Raw genomic sequence first — 17,877 nt, 5'->3', positions numbered from 1 at the left:
CTCCTCAATGTGAGTGGAGCACTAATCCAAAGTTATTGTACACAGGGAACGTCTGCGGCATAGCAATGTGGCAGTTCACCTGACAGTGCAGGCTAACAGTCTGTAGCCTCTGGTAGAATACATGTTTTGCATGGAAGTAGGAATACATTACACAAGCAACTTGCATGCTTGCATTATGATTCCCCTCAAACTCACCACCTTCAAAGAATGCCCAGTTTGCTGGGACAAAAAGCTCAGGGATGTGGATCGAAGCAGGTTAATTGAAGTTGAGGCATAGATCAGCCATTATTTAACTGAATGGCGGAAGAGGCTCAAGGGATTGAATGGCCTTCTCCTGTTCCTACGTTCCTATGTACAAAGGGGCAAAGATCCCATTCATTACGTTTCTCTTGTCCCAGGATTTATGGGCTTTCCGATGGGGTTGTGGGCATTGTGGAGGGGGGGGGGGGGGGAATCTTGTACTTGCTGTAGGAAAATGGAGAACCTGAGTAGTTGACATCTCTGCTGTGTCTGCACTTTATGCGTTTAGCATGAGCAAGATATATGACACCACTTCCACTTGCTTTCGTTTAGCATGCTTTGTATTTTGTACAATAGCACATTTGTACTTTGTGTGCTAAACCAGTTGTCTGCCATGAATGTTCAAGTCTGTCTCTTGGACTTAAGGAAGTGGAGAGGAAGGCCACACCAGGGAGAAATGACAATTGAATCAAGCTTCTTTTTAGGATGATAATTTTATCCAAACTAAATTATACATTGCTCCCCATGGATCTTGCTGTTGACACAACAGCCTTCAAAAAGAAATACTCAATATCTTCCTATTGGCAGGAAAGAAACCCTGCATGACCCTTTCTCATACATTCACAAGCTCTATTCGTGGTTTTGAGTTCCTTGACCAAAAGTGTCAAGTCTATGGTGGCTCTTCCCTAGTAGAGATGGAGCTCTCTCCCCACTGCCAAGCTTTGTGGAACTATGTCACATTCTCAGTGTGTGATCCCTTCACCTCATGCCTCTGCCTTGCTGGAAAACTTCTGCTACTCAACAAAAAATTGGTCATTGCAGTAGTATAACCGGCTCTTAAAGCTACTAATAAGACCCAACTTCTTTCTCCTCTATCATTTGCCATCTTCTGAAGGTGAACATGTGCCAGTCTGCCTTATTGTAGTTAAAAGGAAAGTCACTGAAATAAGAGAATTGAAAAAAAAGTCTGGTCTAAAAGTGACCCAAGATACTTATCCTTTGTGATTTTTAAAAAATGTATTAGCAGCAACTGTGAGATGTGGACCAAGCTCTTTTTGTCAGTTCTTTTTGAGGCTAAAACAGGGCATTAATATTCTCCATCTATATTGTACCCATTTCTAGGACTGGCTTGACCAAGTGACACATTTAGGTCTTCGTGCAAACCACTTTATAAAACCATAAAATCTCAATCATATTACATGATCTCAAACCACATATTCTGATCTCTAACTATTGGAGGTATGGATTACAGGGGGGCTTCTTCCTGTTTACTGCAGGAATTCCTGAGTGAAATGTCCTTATTGAGCGATATGGTTGTTTCTCTGCATCAATTCTTCACGTGATATCACTACAAACGCAACTTTATGAATCACAGTGGACCTTTCAATCATCCGTGCCTTAAATAATAAAGCTGAATGCAGTTTAGATTGGTTTTTGAGCACAGAAGTAACAGTCCTAAGTTGTTGGAAGAAACTTCTCTGTCCGTGATTTTTGAGGACATTATTTTAAATGTGTACTTTTGAAAAAACGCGACATGAAGTCCTGTGACATTGATCACGAGTCGTGGGAGTCAGTTGCCAGTGATCATCAGAGCTGGCGGACTGCCATAAAGGCGGGGCTAAAGAGTGGCGAGTCGAAGAGACTTAGCTGTTGGCAAGAAAAAAGACAGAAGCGCAAGGGGAGAGCGAACTGTGTAACAGCCCCGACAACCAATTTTATCTGCAGCACCTGTGGAAGAGTCTGTCACTCTAGAATTGGCCTTTATAGCCACTCCATGCGCTGCTTCACAAACCACTGACCACCTCCAGGCGCTTACCCATTGTCTCTCGAGACAAGGAGGCCAAAGAAGAAGAAGCTATAGATATAAAGTTAAAACACCTTTGAATCAGCAATTTGTCTTTCCTGAGTTTCTCTGAATGGAGTTGGACGAAAGCTCCTACCAAAAGCTGCTGGACTTTCACTGTGGCAGAAAGGTCTCTCTCTCTCTCTCTCGAGCACACCCCTCATCTGATACCTGAGAACACACAAATTTGTCTTGGCTGATAGTTTGAAATGGGCATTCTCAAGCCTGCCACTTATACTTTTCGCCTGCTATTCAGTTCCATGAGCTTCAGTCCAACTAAATATCAGGTGGCCCAAGTAATACCGATAATTCTATCCGACTGACCAAGTTGAATTTCATCTGTCTTTACACTACTTAGTGCTGCATGTAGAATGGAAAGCAGGATTTCTGCTGTCATTGCCTCTACTTAAGGCTACGGTAGCCATTTCAAAGGAAGAGATGCCATTTAAGTAAATTTTGCACCTAAGGGCCAACAAATGCTTGTTGGGCACAAATGAATATTTGGCCAAGTGATCAAGTTGGGCACCAGAAGAATATAGAAACAGAAAATGCTGGAAATACTCAGCTGGTCTGGAGAGAGAAACAGAGAGGCGAATTTTACTGGCCCCCCGCGTCGATGGTTGTGGTGGGGGGGGGGGGGAAATGCCTCCGGGAGAGGCCCGCCACAGGCCTCAATGCCAGGAAAGCCCTGCCCCATATTACCAGCGGCGGCAAGGCCTCGTGGCGGCCCCCCACCCACCACCCCCAACACTGCTCGGCAATGGGAGCGTGATTTAAATATTTAAATGAATGTAAGTTAATGAATTAATGCCATACTCTGGTCGGTTGCCGGGACTCCTGCGCCTTCGGATCTCCGTCCAGAGATCCGAGGTGGAACACTGGTGGGGAGGGGAGAGGAAGTACGTTTTCAGGGTAGGGGTTGAGGTGGAGCGGAGTGAAACCTTTTTGATTAGTCTGGGGGTGGTGGGGAGGGGTAAAGTTCATAGTGGGGGGAGATTGGGATTGCAGGGTAAGTTTTTTTTGGGGGGGGAAGAGGGCAATTAATAAATTGGTTAATGATTGGGCGGGGGGGGGGGGATGGGAGATGGGCTTGAAATTTTTATTAATGTTTTTACTTTAAATGTATAATGCCTCTCACTTTAAAAATTCAAATTCAATGGAAGGGCTTGAAGCCCTTTTAAAAATGGCGCCGCTGCCTGCGCAGTGGGACGGACGCCATTGCTGGGGACGGATCACCCATTCCCTCTCACGTCATTGGAGGGGGCGGTCCACCCTGGCCATGTAAATGAGCTGCCATGTTTAATATGCAGCGGCACGGAGCAAATCCAGCGCGTGCGGGCGCCATCTTAGAAACTTGCCGCCGTAGTAAAATTCAGCCAAGAGTTAACGTTTCAGGTTGATGACCTTTCGGCAGAACTGAAATGCTGAGTTGAATATTTTCACTAGGGGCAGGAAACAGATGTCGGGATTGTTTTCGGGTCCCGTCCCCGCCCCCAGAGGGAAGCAGATTATAGACACGATTTTTGAGGGGGTCAACCCTTATTTGGTATGGAGTCCACTTTGGTGGTCAATTAGCAGCCACGTGGGGGCGGGAACAGAGGCGGGCCAGATGAAATGCAGGCCTGATTTAAACTCCCCACAGCAGCTATTCCTGTGGCTGCCATGTGAGTGTTGAATCAGCAAGCAATAGATTGCCGTTGAGCCTTGCCCTGGACTGCAGTGTCCCATGACTTTGCTGGAACGACGAAGGCCTGGCAACTGGGGCAAGGCAGCCCTTGGGTTCTCAGACAACGACCTTGAGGCTGTGAGGGAGAGGAGGGAGGTCCTTGTTCCAGAGGGTGGCAGGATGAAGCCAACCATACAGACAAAGCAGCCACTGTCAGCGGCAGAATTGTCATCAGAAGATCTTGGATTCAGTGCCGCAAAAAGTTCAATGACCTCCTTGGCTCTGGCAAGATGAGTGCAAACCCCAACCCTCAAGACAGGCCTCTGGGTTTGCACCCTCCAGCCGACACAGTGGCTGAGGAGCTTCAGGGCACTTGCTGCCCGTGAAGCCCAGGGCACATACCCCTCAGATGGCTCATAGCCATAGTGCTGCTAAGGATTTGTCACCCTGAAACATGCAGCTTCTAATGGATAGAGGCAGATGCGATTGGCCATGGAGAACAGCAGTGCTCTCTTGCTCTCTTTTGTCCTTGCAGGAGAAACGGCCTCATAACGCCTGGAAAAGAGCGCAACCCAGGCAGAGGGGTGTCATACTTCCACAGGATCACACTGATGGAAGACCGAGCGATGGAGATAGCCAGAGGAGGAGGAAACCGCCCCTGACAAAGCAGGAAGTCATGGTGGAGGTGGTAATTAAAGAGGGAAACGTGCAGATCTGGGAGGTGCATTGGAGGCCACCCTGTCCAATAGCATGCCAAGCAATGAGTTGCATTGGGTCGCCTCAGCATTGCAGTGGCTTCTGCTCTTCTAGGCTAACTCTTATGAGCTCTTCTTGTGTTTCCCACAGGTGCAGGCTTCCACCCAACAACACCCTCTCCCTTACCCCCCACGGCCCCAGAAGAACTTCACAGAACCAAAGATGCACCATCACACCTTACAAGTGCACCTTCCACCAGCGCAAATATTCTTACCTCGGTGAGTCCTGACGTGCCTTTAGTGAGGGTGGCAGTGGGTGAGGAGCACAGCACTAGTGTGCAGGAGTAGGTGCCAGGGGCAGAGGCAGCTGTGGGCAGTTCCCCTCAGAGGAGGTAGGACAGATATAGACCGTCTTAGCTGGGCACAGAGGAAGGGCCTCAAGAGTCACAAGAAGGCTCTACCTAGAACAGCAGCAGAAGATGTGCTGCCACATGTGAGAGTTCCCTGACGCAGTGCAGGGCCATGGGCAGAATATGGAGGAGTCCATTCAGCTCATGTGCGCCACAGTGGCTCGGGGCTTTGAGCGCATGAGCTCCTTCATAGAGAGAGTGGCCAATCTCATGGAGATTCATATGCAGAAACACTTGGAGTGCATGCAGGAAATTCTCCCTGACGTACACAGGACACATGACACACTGTGTAGCCCGAAGCAGTCAGTGGCGCAGAGATGTTTGGAGTGATTGCCAGTTGCGCCCCAGCTGGTGTCCCCATCCAGCCATGCGGTGCATCCGCCAAGGGCTGAGGATGTCACAGTGGAGGCACCTTCATCGCCCGCAGCCTCCTTGGCTCCTCTGACCGTGGGAGCATCTGTGCAACAAGGCCAAGTGATGGGAGCTGCCCCTGCAATGATGCAGATGCAGGTCACCACGTGCACCTCCACGACAAGGACAACCACAACATGCATCTCAGCGACAGGCAGAGACAAGTGAGTAGGCTGCCTCCACCTCCTCCGAGGCCAAAAGCAACGCACCGCAGGGCAGTGAGTGGGTCATTAGAGTGTCTTCTTACTGTCTCTGTGCACTGTTCCCCTTTCTTCTCACAGTATAAATAATGACATGTCAAGCCACACATCTGAGACTCCTTTTAATGCTGGCATAACAAGAAAACTGGAATGAGGTGGTGAAAGGTTCCTACACAGTGAGGGCAAAGGCTCTGGGCAGATGTGCATCCTTTATTGGCCTTATATCGCCTCTGTGCCCCTATCTCGGGCTCTTGTAGAGGGGTGAGTGACGATCTCTTCAAGGGATATTCTTTGTCCCCTAGGAAGACTTGCGAGATGCAGTGGTGTGCTGCCATTTGCAAGATGCCACCAAGGTCTGCAGCAGATCCTTGGAAGGAGGCAGAGATGAAGAGGTTCAAGGTCGCAGTGACTTTGACGGCTACTGGCAGCGCATGGCGAGCAGTGCTGCGAGGGCTGAGCTCTTCGGCGACTATGTCAGAGATGTCTGTGACTATCTACCTGGAGAGCCACAGTTTCCTGCAGCACTGGGTCTCGGTCATCTCTAGGTAGCTTCTTCCTTGGCGGTAGATCCTGTGCAGAGGGTATGGCCTCCGAGTCCTTCTTCCCCCTCGTCCCTCTTCTCTGCCCCCTGAGGCTCAGGGCTTTGCCCTTCCTGCTGAGGGTGCTGCTCCTCACTTGCTCTGCCCCAGATGGCATGTGTAGCCCGTGCACCCCTGTGAAACTATCAACTGCCCCCATTAACAAGCTCTTAACGAGCTCTTTAAGTACCTTAATTGCCTTTAATCGGGAATCAGGCAGGATCGCTATCCCACCCTCCTCCTGACCTGGTGAAGATGACCGGTGCAGGCTGGTATTTTCGGGCCCCATCCACCTTGGTTCCCGAAAATTCAGCCCGTTAGCCCTGTTTTTCTCTCCACAGATGGTGCCTGACCTGCTGAGTATTTCCAGGTTTCCTGTTTTCAGATTTCCAGCATCCTCCATATTTTGCTTTTGTACCAGAATAATATCTTGCTTTAATGATACCACAGTGGACATGCTGCAGTAGAAAGTGCGTAAAGTGCGTAAAAGATTTCATGTTACCAGATTTTCAACCGTTTTGCCTCGGAGGTATTTCGGATTTACATAAATTTTAAAAAAAACTCATTTGGTTCAATAATGTCCCTTATGGATGGAAATCTGCCATCCTTACCCATTCTGGCCTGTTTGTAACTGCAGACCCAAAGCAATGTGGTTGACTCTTAACTGCCCTCTGAAATGGTCTAGCAAACTACACTTCTGTATCAAAGCTCTACAAAAAAGAATAATAGAAGTGGGCGAACCACCCGCTATTAATCTAAGCATCGGATTCAGACATGACAAAGTCCTCCTCACTAAGATCAGGGGCCAGAATTGGAAGAGCTGACCCACAGACTAGTCAAGCAACAACCTGACATAGTCATCCTCACGGAACCAGACCTTACAGCCAATGACCCATACTCCGCCATTGTCATATTTGGGTATGCCCTGTCACATCTGCAGGACAGACCCAAAAGAGGTAGCGGCAGAGTGTGATATACAGTCGGGAGGTTGTAACCCTGGGAGTGCTCAACATTGCCTCAGGACTGGATGAAGTCTCAAGGTATTAGGTGAAACATGGGAAAGGAAACCTCCTACTGATTACTACCTACCGTCCTTCCTCAGCTGATGAATCAGTACTCCTCCATGCTTAACACCATTTGGAAGAAGGACAGAGGGTAGCAAGGGCACAGAATGTACTCTGGGTGGGGGACTTCAATGTCTATCACCAAGACTGGCTCGATAGCAGCACGACTGACTGAACTGGCCAAGTCCTGAAGGACATATCTGCCAAACTGGACCTGTGGCAGGTGGCGAGAGAACCAACAAGAAGGAAAAACCTACATGACCTCATCCTCACCAATTAGCTGTCACAAATGCATTTGTTCAAGACAGTATTGGTCGGAGTGGCCACCACACAGTCCTTGTGGAGCCGTAGCGCTGAAGATTTGTGCTCTAGAATCAGCCATGCCCCGAGCCAAGCTTTTCCAGTCCAGTTCCAACATAGGCATCTACTCAACAACGTGGAAAATTGCCCAGGTATATCCTGTCCACAAAAAGCAGGTCAAATTCAATCCAACAAATTATCAACCATTCAGTCTACTCTCGATCATCAGCAAAGTGATGTAAGGTGTTGTTGGCAGTGCTACCAAATGGTGCTCACTCACCCTTAACCTGCTTACTGATGTGCAGCTTGGCTACTGCCAGGACCACTTTGCTCCAGAATTCATTACAGCCTTGGTCCAAACATGAACAAAAGAGCTGGATTCCAGAGGTGAGTTAGGAGTGACTGCCTTTGACAGCAAGGCAGCATTTGACTGAGTGTGGTATCAAAGAGCCTAGCAACAAAGACAACAACCGTTAACGTAGTAAAATGTCCCAAGGTGCTTCACAGGAGAGTCTTGGATAGCCTCAAGTTTACAGAGGCTGGACTGTGGGTGGCTGGCCAGCAGCACATTGGAATAGTCAAGTCCAAAGGTAGCAAAGGCATGGATGAGGGTTTCAGCAGCAGATGAACTAGGCAAGGGTGAAGTCAGGCAATGTTACAGAAGGTAAAATAGGTGGTGTTAGTGGTTGTAAGCTCTTCACAGGGTCAAAAACAACACCAAGGTTGCAAGCTGGCTGCAGTCATACCTCGCACAAAGGAAGATGGTTTTGGTTGTCAGAGGCCAATCATCTCCATCCCAGGACCTCACTGCAGGAGTTCCTCAGGGCAGTGTCCTGGGTGCAATCATCTTCAGCTACTTCATCAATGACCTTTCCTCCAGCATATGGTCAGAAGTGGGGACGTTCACTGATAATTGTAGAGTGTTCAGTTACATTTGCAACTTCTCAGATAATGAAGCAGTCTCTGTACACATGCCGCAAGACCAGGACAACATTCAGGCTTGAGCTGGTATAAGTAGCAAGTAACATTCACGTCAAAGAAGTGCCCGGCAGTGACCATCTCCAACAGGAGAGAATCTAACCACTTCCTCTTGACATTCAATGGCATGACCATCACCAAATCCACCACCATCAACATTCTAGGAATCACCATTGTCCAGAAATTGAACCAAATCAATCAGATAAATATTGTGGCTATCAGAGCAGGTCAGAAGCTAGGTGTTCTGTAGAGAGTAACTCAGTTCCCGACTCCCCAAAGCCTTTCCACCATTTACAAGGCATAAGTTTGGAGTCTTTTGAAATACTGTCCACTTGCCTGGATGAATGAAACTCCAACAAAACTCAAGAATCTTGACATCATCCAGGACAAAGCAGCCCCCACTAGACTGGCATGCATTCCACCACTTGCACAACATGGCTGCAGTGTGTACCATCTACAAGATGCACTGCAGCAACTCACCAGGTTTCCTTCGACAGCACCTTCCAAACCCGCAATCTCTACGACCTAAAAGGACAAGGGCAACAGGTGCATGGGAACACCACCACCTGCAAGTTCCCCTCCAAGTCACACACCATCCTGACTTGGAAATATACTGCCGTTCCCTCATCGTCGCTGGGTCAAAATCCTGGAACTCCTTATCTAACTGCACTGTACGAGTAACACATTTGACAAGGTCCCACATGGCAGACTGGTCAGAAAAATAAAAGCCAATGGAATATACGGGAATGTGGCAAGTTGGATCCAAAATTGGCTCAGTGACAGGAAACAAAGGGTAATGGTCAACAGATGTTTTTGCGAATGGAAAGTGGTACCAGTGGCATTCCACAGGGCTCATTGTTGGGGCCCTTGCTCTTTGTGGCATATATTAATGATTTGGACTTAAATGTGGGAGGCATGATTGGGAAATTTGCAGATGACACAAAAACTGGCCATGTTGTTGATAGTGAAGAGGATAGCTGTAGACTCCAGAATGATATCAATGGTTTGGTTGAATGAGCGGAAATGTGGCAAATGGAATTCAATCCGCAGAAGTGTGAGGTAATGCATTTGGGGAGGGCAAATAAATTGAGGGAATACACAATAAATGGGAGGATATTAAGAGGGGTAGAAGAAGTGTGACATCTTGGAGTGCATGTCCACAGGTCCCTGAAGTTGGCAGGACAGGTAGATAAAGTGGTGAAGAAGGCATATGGAATGCTTTCCTTTATTGGCTGAGGTACAGAATTCAAAAGCAGGGATGTAATGCTGAAACTGTATAAAAGGCTGGTTAGGCCACAACTGGAGTATTGCATACAGTTCTGGTCACCACATTACATGAAGGACATAATTGCTCTAGAGAGAGTAGAGAGGAGATTTACAAGAATGTTGCCAGGGCTCGAAGGTTGCAGCTGTGTGGAAAGATTGGATTGGCTAGAGTTGTTTTCCTTCGAAGAGGAGGCTGAGGGGTGACTTAATTGAGGTCTACAAAATTATGAGGGGGCTAGATAGAGTAGACAGGAAAGACCTGTTTCCCCTAGCAGAGAGGTCAATTACCAGGGTGCACATATTTAATGTGATTTGTAGAAGGATTAGAGAGTACATGAGGAAAACTTTTTTCACCCAGAGGGTGATGACTGTCTGGAATTCATTGTCCGGATCGGTGGTGGAGGCAGAGACCCTCAACTCAGTTAAAAGGTACCTGGACCTGCACCTGAAGTGCTGTAACCTGCGGGGCTATGGAACAAAAGCTGGAAGGTGGGATTAGTTTGAGCTAGTTTTTTCAGCCAGTGCAGACACGATGGGCTGAATGGCCTTTTTCTGTGCCGTAACTTTTTTATGGCTCTATGGTATGAGTACCTCCATCATATGGACTGCAGCAGTTTATGAAGAAGGCTGATCACTATCTTCCCAATGGCAATTAGGAATGGGCAATCGAAGCTGACTTTGCCAGTAATGCCCACATCCCATGAATGAAACATAATAATAATAAAGATGCTCTTATTGAGTTAAATGTAGCTCACAAGAGGTTAACTCCACAAGCCACCATGAAAACAGACTAGTTTCAGATAAGCATCCATCAGAATGGTGCTTCTCACAAATCACATCAGTTTGAGACACTGAGGTTCATTAATATATTTGAGTAACATTCACATGTGGTATGTTGGGATGGTCCCACTCATTTCAGTCCAATGACAGAGTAGATACCAGGGGAGCCCACATCGAGGAAGGCAGCGACAGGTTTCAATAGTAGCTCAATTGGTCAATCCACTGATTGTGCAAAACAGCCACAGCAGCAGCTAACTCCATTCCCAAGTTTAGAACCAACTAGTTTCAGGAATGTTGCTCGTCTGTAATGTTGAATTTAGCCCATCGACAGTGGTAGACAGGAGCACCTTTGTTATTTTCTGTTCTAAGGAACATTATGAAATGGATTGAAATTCACTGAAATCGCATTCTGTTTGGTTATATACTATATGTAAAATAAACAAGTTTATGGGTTTACAATTGGCCTTGGCTCACTAGAGTGCTGATCAGGTCATCTTCCAAATGATAGAATAAATGAGGATATGCAAGATTACACTGTGCACTTTGAGAGGGTTCATTGCTATTGCATGACTCAATATCGTGCAACAAAGATCATGATCACTGGGGACATGGGATCCATTTGGTGCAAGAACGCTAACACTGAATCTAAGAGTATATTTAGTGTAGTCCTGGAACTTGTGACTCATTGGTTACCCTGTTTGGCACCTCATTACGCACTCCTCTCAGGACTTCAGTGCAGCAAACCTGGGAAGAATGTGTGGCAAAAGTAAATGCCATCTGCACCATCCAAGAAACACAGGAGCAAAACAGTTTATCGACCTAAAAAAAATCTATCATAGTAAAAAGAATGACTTGCATTTACATAATGCCTTTCATGACCTCAGGGCGCTTTACAGCCAATGCAGTACTTTGGAAGTATAGTCACTGTTGTAATGTAGAAAACGCAGCTGCCAATTTGCATTCAGCAAGCTCCCACAAACACCAATGTGATAAATGACTAGATTATCTGTTTTTTGTGATGTTGGTTGAGGGACAAATATTAGCCAGGACACTGGGAGAACTCCCTTGCTCTTCTTCGAAATAGTGTCATCCATGTCAGAGGGCAAATGGGGCTCAGTTTAACGTCATGTTCAAAAGATGCACGTTGAGCCAAAATTTCCGTCAAGTAGATGAGCAAAGTATACATAACATATGGCGTTTCCTCTCGGCCTGTTACAGACTGACTTCTGCCCTCAGCAATGCAGTCAGCTGACCTTAAAGCTCTATGACTGCTTACCAAGCAAGGGCATATACAGTAGGGCACATACTTCACACACAACTTGAACTAATGTCACACTGGAAAGAGCTCGACATTTAAAAAAAAAAATGCTTTTATTACAATTTATCAGCAGGATCTCTGTTCCTTTACTCACACATGCTGTGAAGCAGGATGAATACCTGTGTGTCACGACACCACTTAGAACAACTCAAAACTATTTTGCTTGGCTTGCACGACAAGGCAATTCAGTTGGTAGCACTCTCACCTGTGAGTCAGAAGGTTATAGGTTATAGGCTCCAGGACTTGAGCACAAAAATCAAAGACAACATTCCTGTGCAATATAGAGGGAGTGCTGCACTGTTGGAGGCAACATCTTTCGGATGAGATGTTAAACCAAGGCCCTGTCTGCCCTCCCAGGTGGACATAAAAGAGCCCATGGCACTATTTTGAATAAAAGCAGGTGAGTTATCCCCAGTGTCCTGGTTAATATTCATCCCTCAAATCAAGATCACAAAACAGATTGTCTGGTCATTATCATATTGCTGCTTGTGGGAGCTTGCTGTGCACAAATTGGCTGCCACGCTTCCTTTGCAACGGGGATTACACTTCAAAAAGCATTTATTGGCTGTAAAGCGCTTTGGAGCATTCCATGATTGTGAAAGGTGCTATATCAATGCAAGTCTTTCTTTTAACCAAAGGGAGCAAGCCCACATAGGAGGAGGCCCTGGAAATTTCAGGCTGCTGACTCTGTTCTAGAATGCCATATTGCAAATCATTGGAACAGAGAACTTAAAGGGAGTAGGCAGGAAGCAAGAAAGAGCCAGTGCTGCTCTTCTCCTGTATTTCTTCTGCCCTTCCTAACTTACTCACTTACTGTCAAACAGGCACGACTTCAAGCATTGTGCCACAGCATGCAGCATTATTATATGAGTGGATGTGCAGCATTCTAATATAGGTTGTTCTTCTGCAGGTGACCCAGGCAGAAGTCAGGAAGACCCTGAACAAGAAAGCACCTTAGAACAGCACCACTTCCACCCTCGGGATATGAAGAAGAAGGATTGGGTGAATCACTAAACTTGAGTGAAGTGCAACTAGTGATGGAGTCGGAGGAGCAGCGTTCTTCCTTAGGGGCAGATCTCCTTGGGGAATTCAGGCCTCCAAGGATCTCCTTCTAAAAGGAGATTGTTGTCTGAGCATTATCATCTGCTGGAGTCACTGTCTAGCAGATCCTGCAAAAATGTGGCTATGAGTGTGAAGTCCACTAATTACTTTTGTACAGTAGTGCAGAAAGGCAACACCAACTTGCATTTATATACATTGCAACTATGTACTATTTCCCAAGTACGTCATTGGCTATAAAGTGCTTTTGGGATGTCTCGATGTTGGGAAAGGCACTATACAATAAGTTCTTTCTTATGTAGTGCCCTTAAAGTTAAAAAAAATCCCAAGGCACTTTGCAGTAGAATCTCTAAACTCCAGTCCCCCATTCAATGTGCTGCAATCTCACAGGCATCAGGAGTACAGCCCCCAGCAGGAGAGATCATACGCACAAATGCAGCATCACTCATGAGTGTTCAGATTGCTGGCATGAAGCCATGGACTCTTACCTACAATTATATAGTGTCTTTAACCATATCCAGATTCAACATGTTGACAAGTCGAATGGAGGGAGCCATAACATAGGGCATCACAGTCCTTGTCGCTGCCTGATGGGTTCCTCCTACACACCACTAATAGACACGCTGAGGGAATGCCCAGCATCGGGACAATGCAGGAGTCGGTACAAATAAGACTGCATCCCTCAAGGTAAATCCATCCCTGATGGTTGAGTAGATTAGGATTATTTTCATTAGAAAGACGGAGGTTGAGGGGGGACCTGATTGAGGTGTACAAAATCATGAGAGGTATAGACAGGGTGGATAGCAAGAAGCTTTTTCCCAGAGTGGGGGATTCAATTACTAGGGGACACGAGTTCAAAGTGAAAGGGGAAAAGTTTAGGGGGGATATGCGTGGAAAGTTCTTTACGCAGAGGGTGGTGGGTGCCTGGAACGCGTTGCCAGCGGAGGTGGTAGACGCGGGCACGATAGCGTCTTTTAAGATGTATCTAGACAGATACATGAATGGGCAGGAAGCAAAGAGATACAGACCCTTAGGAAATAGGCGACAGGTTTAGATAGAGGATCTGGATCGGCGCAGGCTTGGAGGGCCGAAGGGCCTGTTCCTGTGCTGTAATTTTCTTTGTTCTCTTTGTTCTTTGTTCCCATAAATGCTCCTTTCATTCTCCACTTAGCCCCAGCCACTGAAATAAGAGTAGACATGCCTTTGGTGTAGTAAAACGTTCCGGACAGGAGCATTAACAGGAACAAAATTTGACACTGAGCTACATAAGCAAATTTAGGGCACATGACCAAAAATTTGTTCAAAGAGGTACATTTTAAGGAATCTCTTAAAGGAGGAAAGTGAAATAAAGAGGTGGAGCTATTTAGGGGGAATTCCAGAACTTAGTTCAATATGTAAATCTTTAGCTAAATGAATAAAAACATATCAGTAAATGTCAAAACAGGCAGCAGAAGGCACGGCCACCAATGATGGATGATTAAAATCGGGGATGTGCAAGAGGCCTGAAGAGGAGCAGCGCATATACCTCAGAGGGTTCTAGGGTTGGAGCAGAATACAAAGATCGGGAGCTGCAAGGCCATGGATGGATTTGTAAACAAGGATGAGAATGTTAAAATTGAGGCATTGTTCAACTGGAAGCCAATGAGCATGAGGTGATGGATGAACAGGACTTGTTTATAGAGTGTTCCTCTCACAGTATTCCTGATCATTAACTGATGGGCAATGATGTGAACTCCCCCGCCTCCTTGGGACTATATATGCACGAAACATAGTCCAGCGGTCTGGATTAAAGCCTGGCTCAGGTATAAAATTAAAACCCAACCTGGGCCCGACCTGACCACAGCCAACCCGAGCCTGACCCGAGCCCATGCCCTTTAATTTTTTCCACGCACGACCCCACCCGACCCAACACGAATCTCCTTCATCTGATCCGGCAGCAGGCTATTCCTGCAGCTGGAGTTGTAGGGAATCATGGGTAAGCCTGATCCCGTGACTTCCCGGAAGCAGTGTCCATCCCGATCCGACCCGAGCCTGAATGCTGGACTCGGAATTTCGACCCGATCCAAACCCGACACATGTAGTCAGGTATGGTCGGGTAGCCAGGCTTTAATCTGGATGGCCACATGATGCATTTGGTGAGCCCTTAATCTTTGCAGAATTGAGCAATGTGATGATATTGGCAAAAGAGCCAAGCTCCTGCTATTCAGAGGGAAAGGAAATGCAACTTTTGACCCCGTCTGGTACATATGTGGACATCAAGTTGTGTGATATCGCACATGTCCCCTTGGAAGGTGGAAGGATTTAGAGGCCTAAAAATTACACAGAGAGATCACCTGGACACCACAGGAAGTGTCATCCCTGTGGTCAAGGTTATCCATTGATATGCTCATAGCAAATAGCATAATTTCACAACTGCCTAGCAGCCTACAGAGGTAGTTGTATTATTACTGCCAGCTAGATGCACCAAGGCCTGAAGATAGGGTTAGGTCCTAATGTTGGGTGTGAGTGCTCCAGAGTGGTCCTTGCTGTTGTGCTTGGCATTCCTTCTTTCATTCAGCATCATTTCAAGCATAAACATCTGTGGTTTGGTCACGTTAAAAGCAAACACCATCATTATTGCTAAATTATCTTGATTATTAATATCACTTTAAGAACTCTCTTCCCTACATGCAAAAATTCAAATGGCCTTTAATGGTCACTTTGAACAGGTAGCATTAATGCAGGGTGAGACTGACATCTTCACATGCATGATGAAACATACACAATCAAGTCCTCACACATTCTGTGCAAGTGTGTTATACACCAGTGACTGGCTGGCAAGTTGTATGTCAGTCAGACCTGGAAAAATGTGTAAAAGGCAAAATTTCCTCGCTCCCGTTGCAGGATCAATGCTGGTGGAAAACCTCCATCCACATCGGGAAAATCTGGCCTCAAAGATCCTGTTTGCCAGATTGATGTTGGCTTTTCATTCAAAGGCTGCACATTTCCAAGCCACCTTGTCAACAACACCTGACTGCAAACACTTTGTGTGACAACATGAGTCATGGCAACGTGATATTGATTTAAGAATGATGAATATCATTCCTTGCTTCTTGTTTACCACTTGTCAAAGCAGAACAAAAACACACACACAGCAAAACACAATGCACTTTTACTCATCATGTTCCAAAACATTACTATATCACCAAACGCGACAACGTTTAATCACCATCTTTATTTTCCTAGGGCCAATGAAAATATTTGGCAACCACAATATGATTGTAGTGCAATAAAAATTGGGACCAGGCCAAGAAATATTCCCTGACTGGGAACACCAACAAACCTGTAACACTAGCTTCCCCTACTAGCATAATTTTATTTATGACCTTAGTGATCCTTTACAACAATAATCATCCTGTGTGAGAATGAGTCACATCAATCGATACATCTATTAGGGTCCACACATTCTCTGCTCCCTTTGTCATTCCCATTTGCAGCAGGTTTTCGATCCTTTTATTAGGATGAACTCAGATTGATGCTCTCTCTCGATAAAAACAACACAGTATAACGACCCCAATACGTTTCAATCGGCCTTTCCCTCTTGTTGCAGGCGATCATTTAGTGGACTCCAGATGCTGGAGGGATTCGACAATCATTTGTATAAGCGGCCCTTTGCCATATTTACACACATACCAGGTACTTGCCTATTTTTTAAAAAATTCTCGCCACGAACACAACAACAACAACAAAAAACATGTCAACCGAGTAGCCGGAACGAGAAGCTGACGGCTCTTGGCCGATGTCTCCGCTTCTCTGCTGGCCGCCTCCAGCAGCTCCTCTCCCTCTCCCTCTCCCCCAGCTCCTGCTTTACTCACCCTCGCCGGCCAGTGCGGGTAGCCTTTCATCTTGGCAAAGACCAGATCGCCAGCCTTGTAGTCTCTCGGCCTCGGTCGAGCCATCTCTCTCTCTCTCTGCCCCCCACCCCCCACCCCACCCCCGGCCCGACCACCACCACCACCACCTTCGACTTAAAACCAGGGGCTTCACACGAAGCGAGATCAACCTCCAAGGAGGAAGGCAAGCCGGCTGGATGAGGAGGACAAGGTGGAAGGGGGGGGGGGGGGGGGGGGAGGAGGGAGATATTGGGGAGTGGGGGGGCTGGTTCAACAGCTCCCTTCCACCTTTTTTCCTCTTTATATATATATAAAAAAAAGTCTCCCCCCTCCCCCCCGCCTAGCCTTAATTTCCACTTCGAAAACAAACTCTCCCCCTGGAATGCGGAAAGCTCCCGCGGTCTCGGTGCCCTTGACGGCGAAATGCTACAGTCAGCGCTCGCTACAGCTGAAGCCAAGGTACAGGCGGCCGGGCTGTGGCTCCCTCTCCCTCTCCCACCAGCCTCACTCACTTCAAACGCCTGCCTTTTTTTTTTGTCGTGCGTTCAAAATACATCAAATAAAATTCACACACGAGGCTAATATTTTAGGGGCAAAGAGTTACTTTTATTTTCCTATTTGTTACATGTTTGGTTACAGTGTTGCCATGTTTCGACCCAGGAAGTTTGCTCACCCTCCTAAAAAAAAAATATACGGTGACTGTTCAAAGTGAAATGCTAAGAGACGGGGGATTTTTTATTTTCTTCTCTCCCCTCTCACGCTGAAGGAAATCTTTTGTGGATCGTAATTATTATTGACTGGGGAGGCAGGAAGAAAAGGGGAAGCTTGTACTTGCGCATAAACAAATATTGTTTATTCATGTTCTGTGGTTCAAGGAAGTGATGTTTACACAAGCACTGAAATGAATAAAAAAGACAGTAAAGGGATAGCTTGTTAAAGACTCAAGGATCAGGATAATCCATTTAATCCTGCTCTTTCAGGGGTCTAATTGAATGAAGTACACATCTAGCACATCCCTCATCAATACAGCGAACTCTTGATGATTCTAAGTCGGCTTTGCACTAAAATAATTTGAATTAAGGAAGGTAAATATTACAGTTAGGTGGGAATTTTGAGTCAGAATTGACTATTAACAAATTCGAATTAAGCAAATGTATTTTTTAAAAACGGCTCTGATGAAAGGGCATCGACCTGAAA

The 17,877-nt window shown here is 46.4% G+C and overlaps 1 protein-coding gene across 1 annotated transcript in view; it reads right to left on the bottom strand.

Moving 5' to 3' along the window:
* The window catches only part of LOC137352322 (hepatoma-derived growth factor-related protein 3-like), a 117,536-nt gene extending 100,391 nt beyond the window's left edge, over nt 1-17,145 (bottom strand). Inside the window, exon 1 of the mRNA XM_068017613.1 lies at nt 16,663-17,145. Coding sequence (XP_067873714.1) covers nt 16,663-16,746 — 84 coding nt within the window. The 5' untranslated portion in view covers nt 16,747-17,145. The remainder of the gene's footprint in view (nt 1-16,662) is intronic.
* Between the last annotated feature and the right edge of the window lie 732 nt (nt 17,146-17,877).

This window comes from Heterodontus francisci, chromosome 38 (assembly GCF_036365525.1).
Source record: "Heterodontus francisci isolate sHetFra1 chromosome 38, sHetFra1.hap1, whole genome shotgun sequence".
NCBI classification, from domain to species: Eukaryota; Metazoa; Chordata; class Chondrichthyes; order Heterodontiformes; family Heterodontidae; genus Heterodontus; species Heterodontus francisci.
The sequence above is the reverse complement of the archived record's forward strand: the minus strand, read 5'-3'. Positions and strand labels throughout refer to the sequence as shown.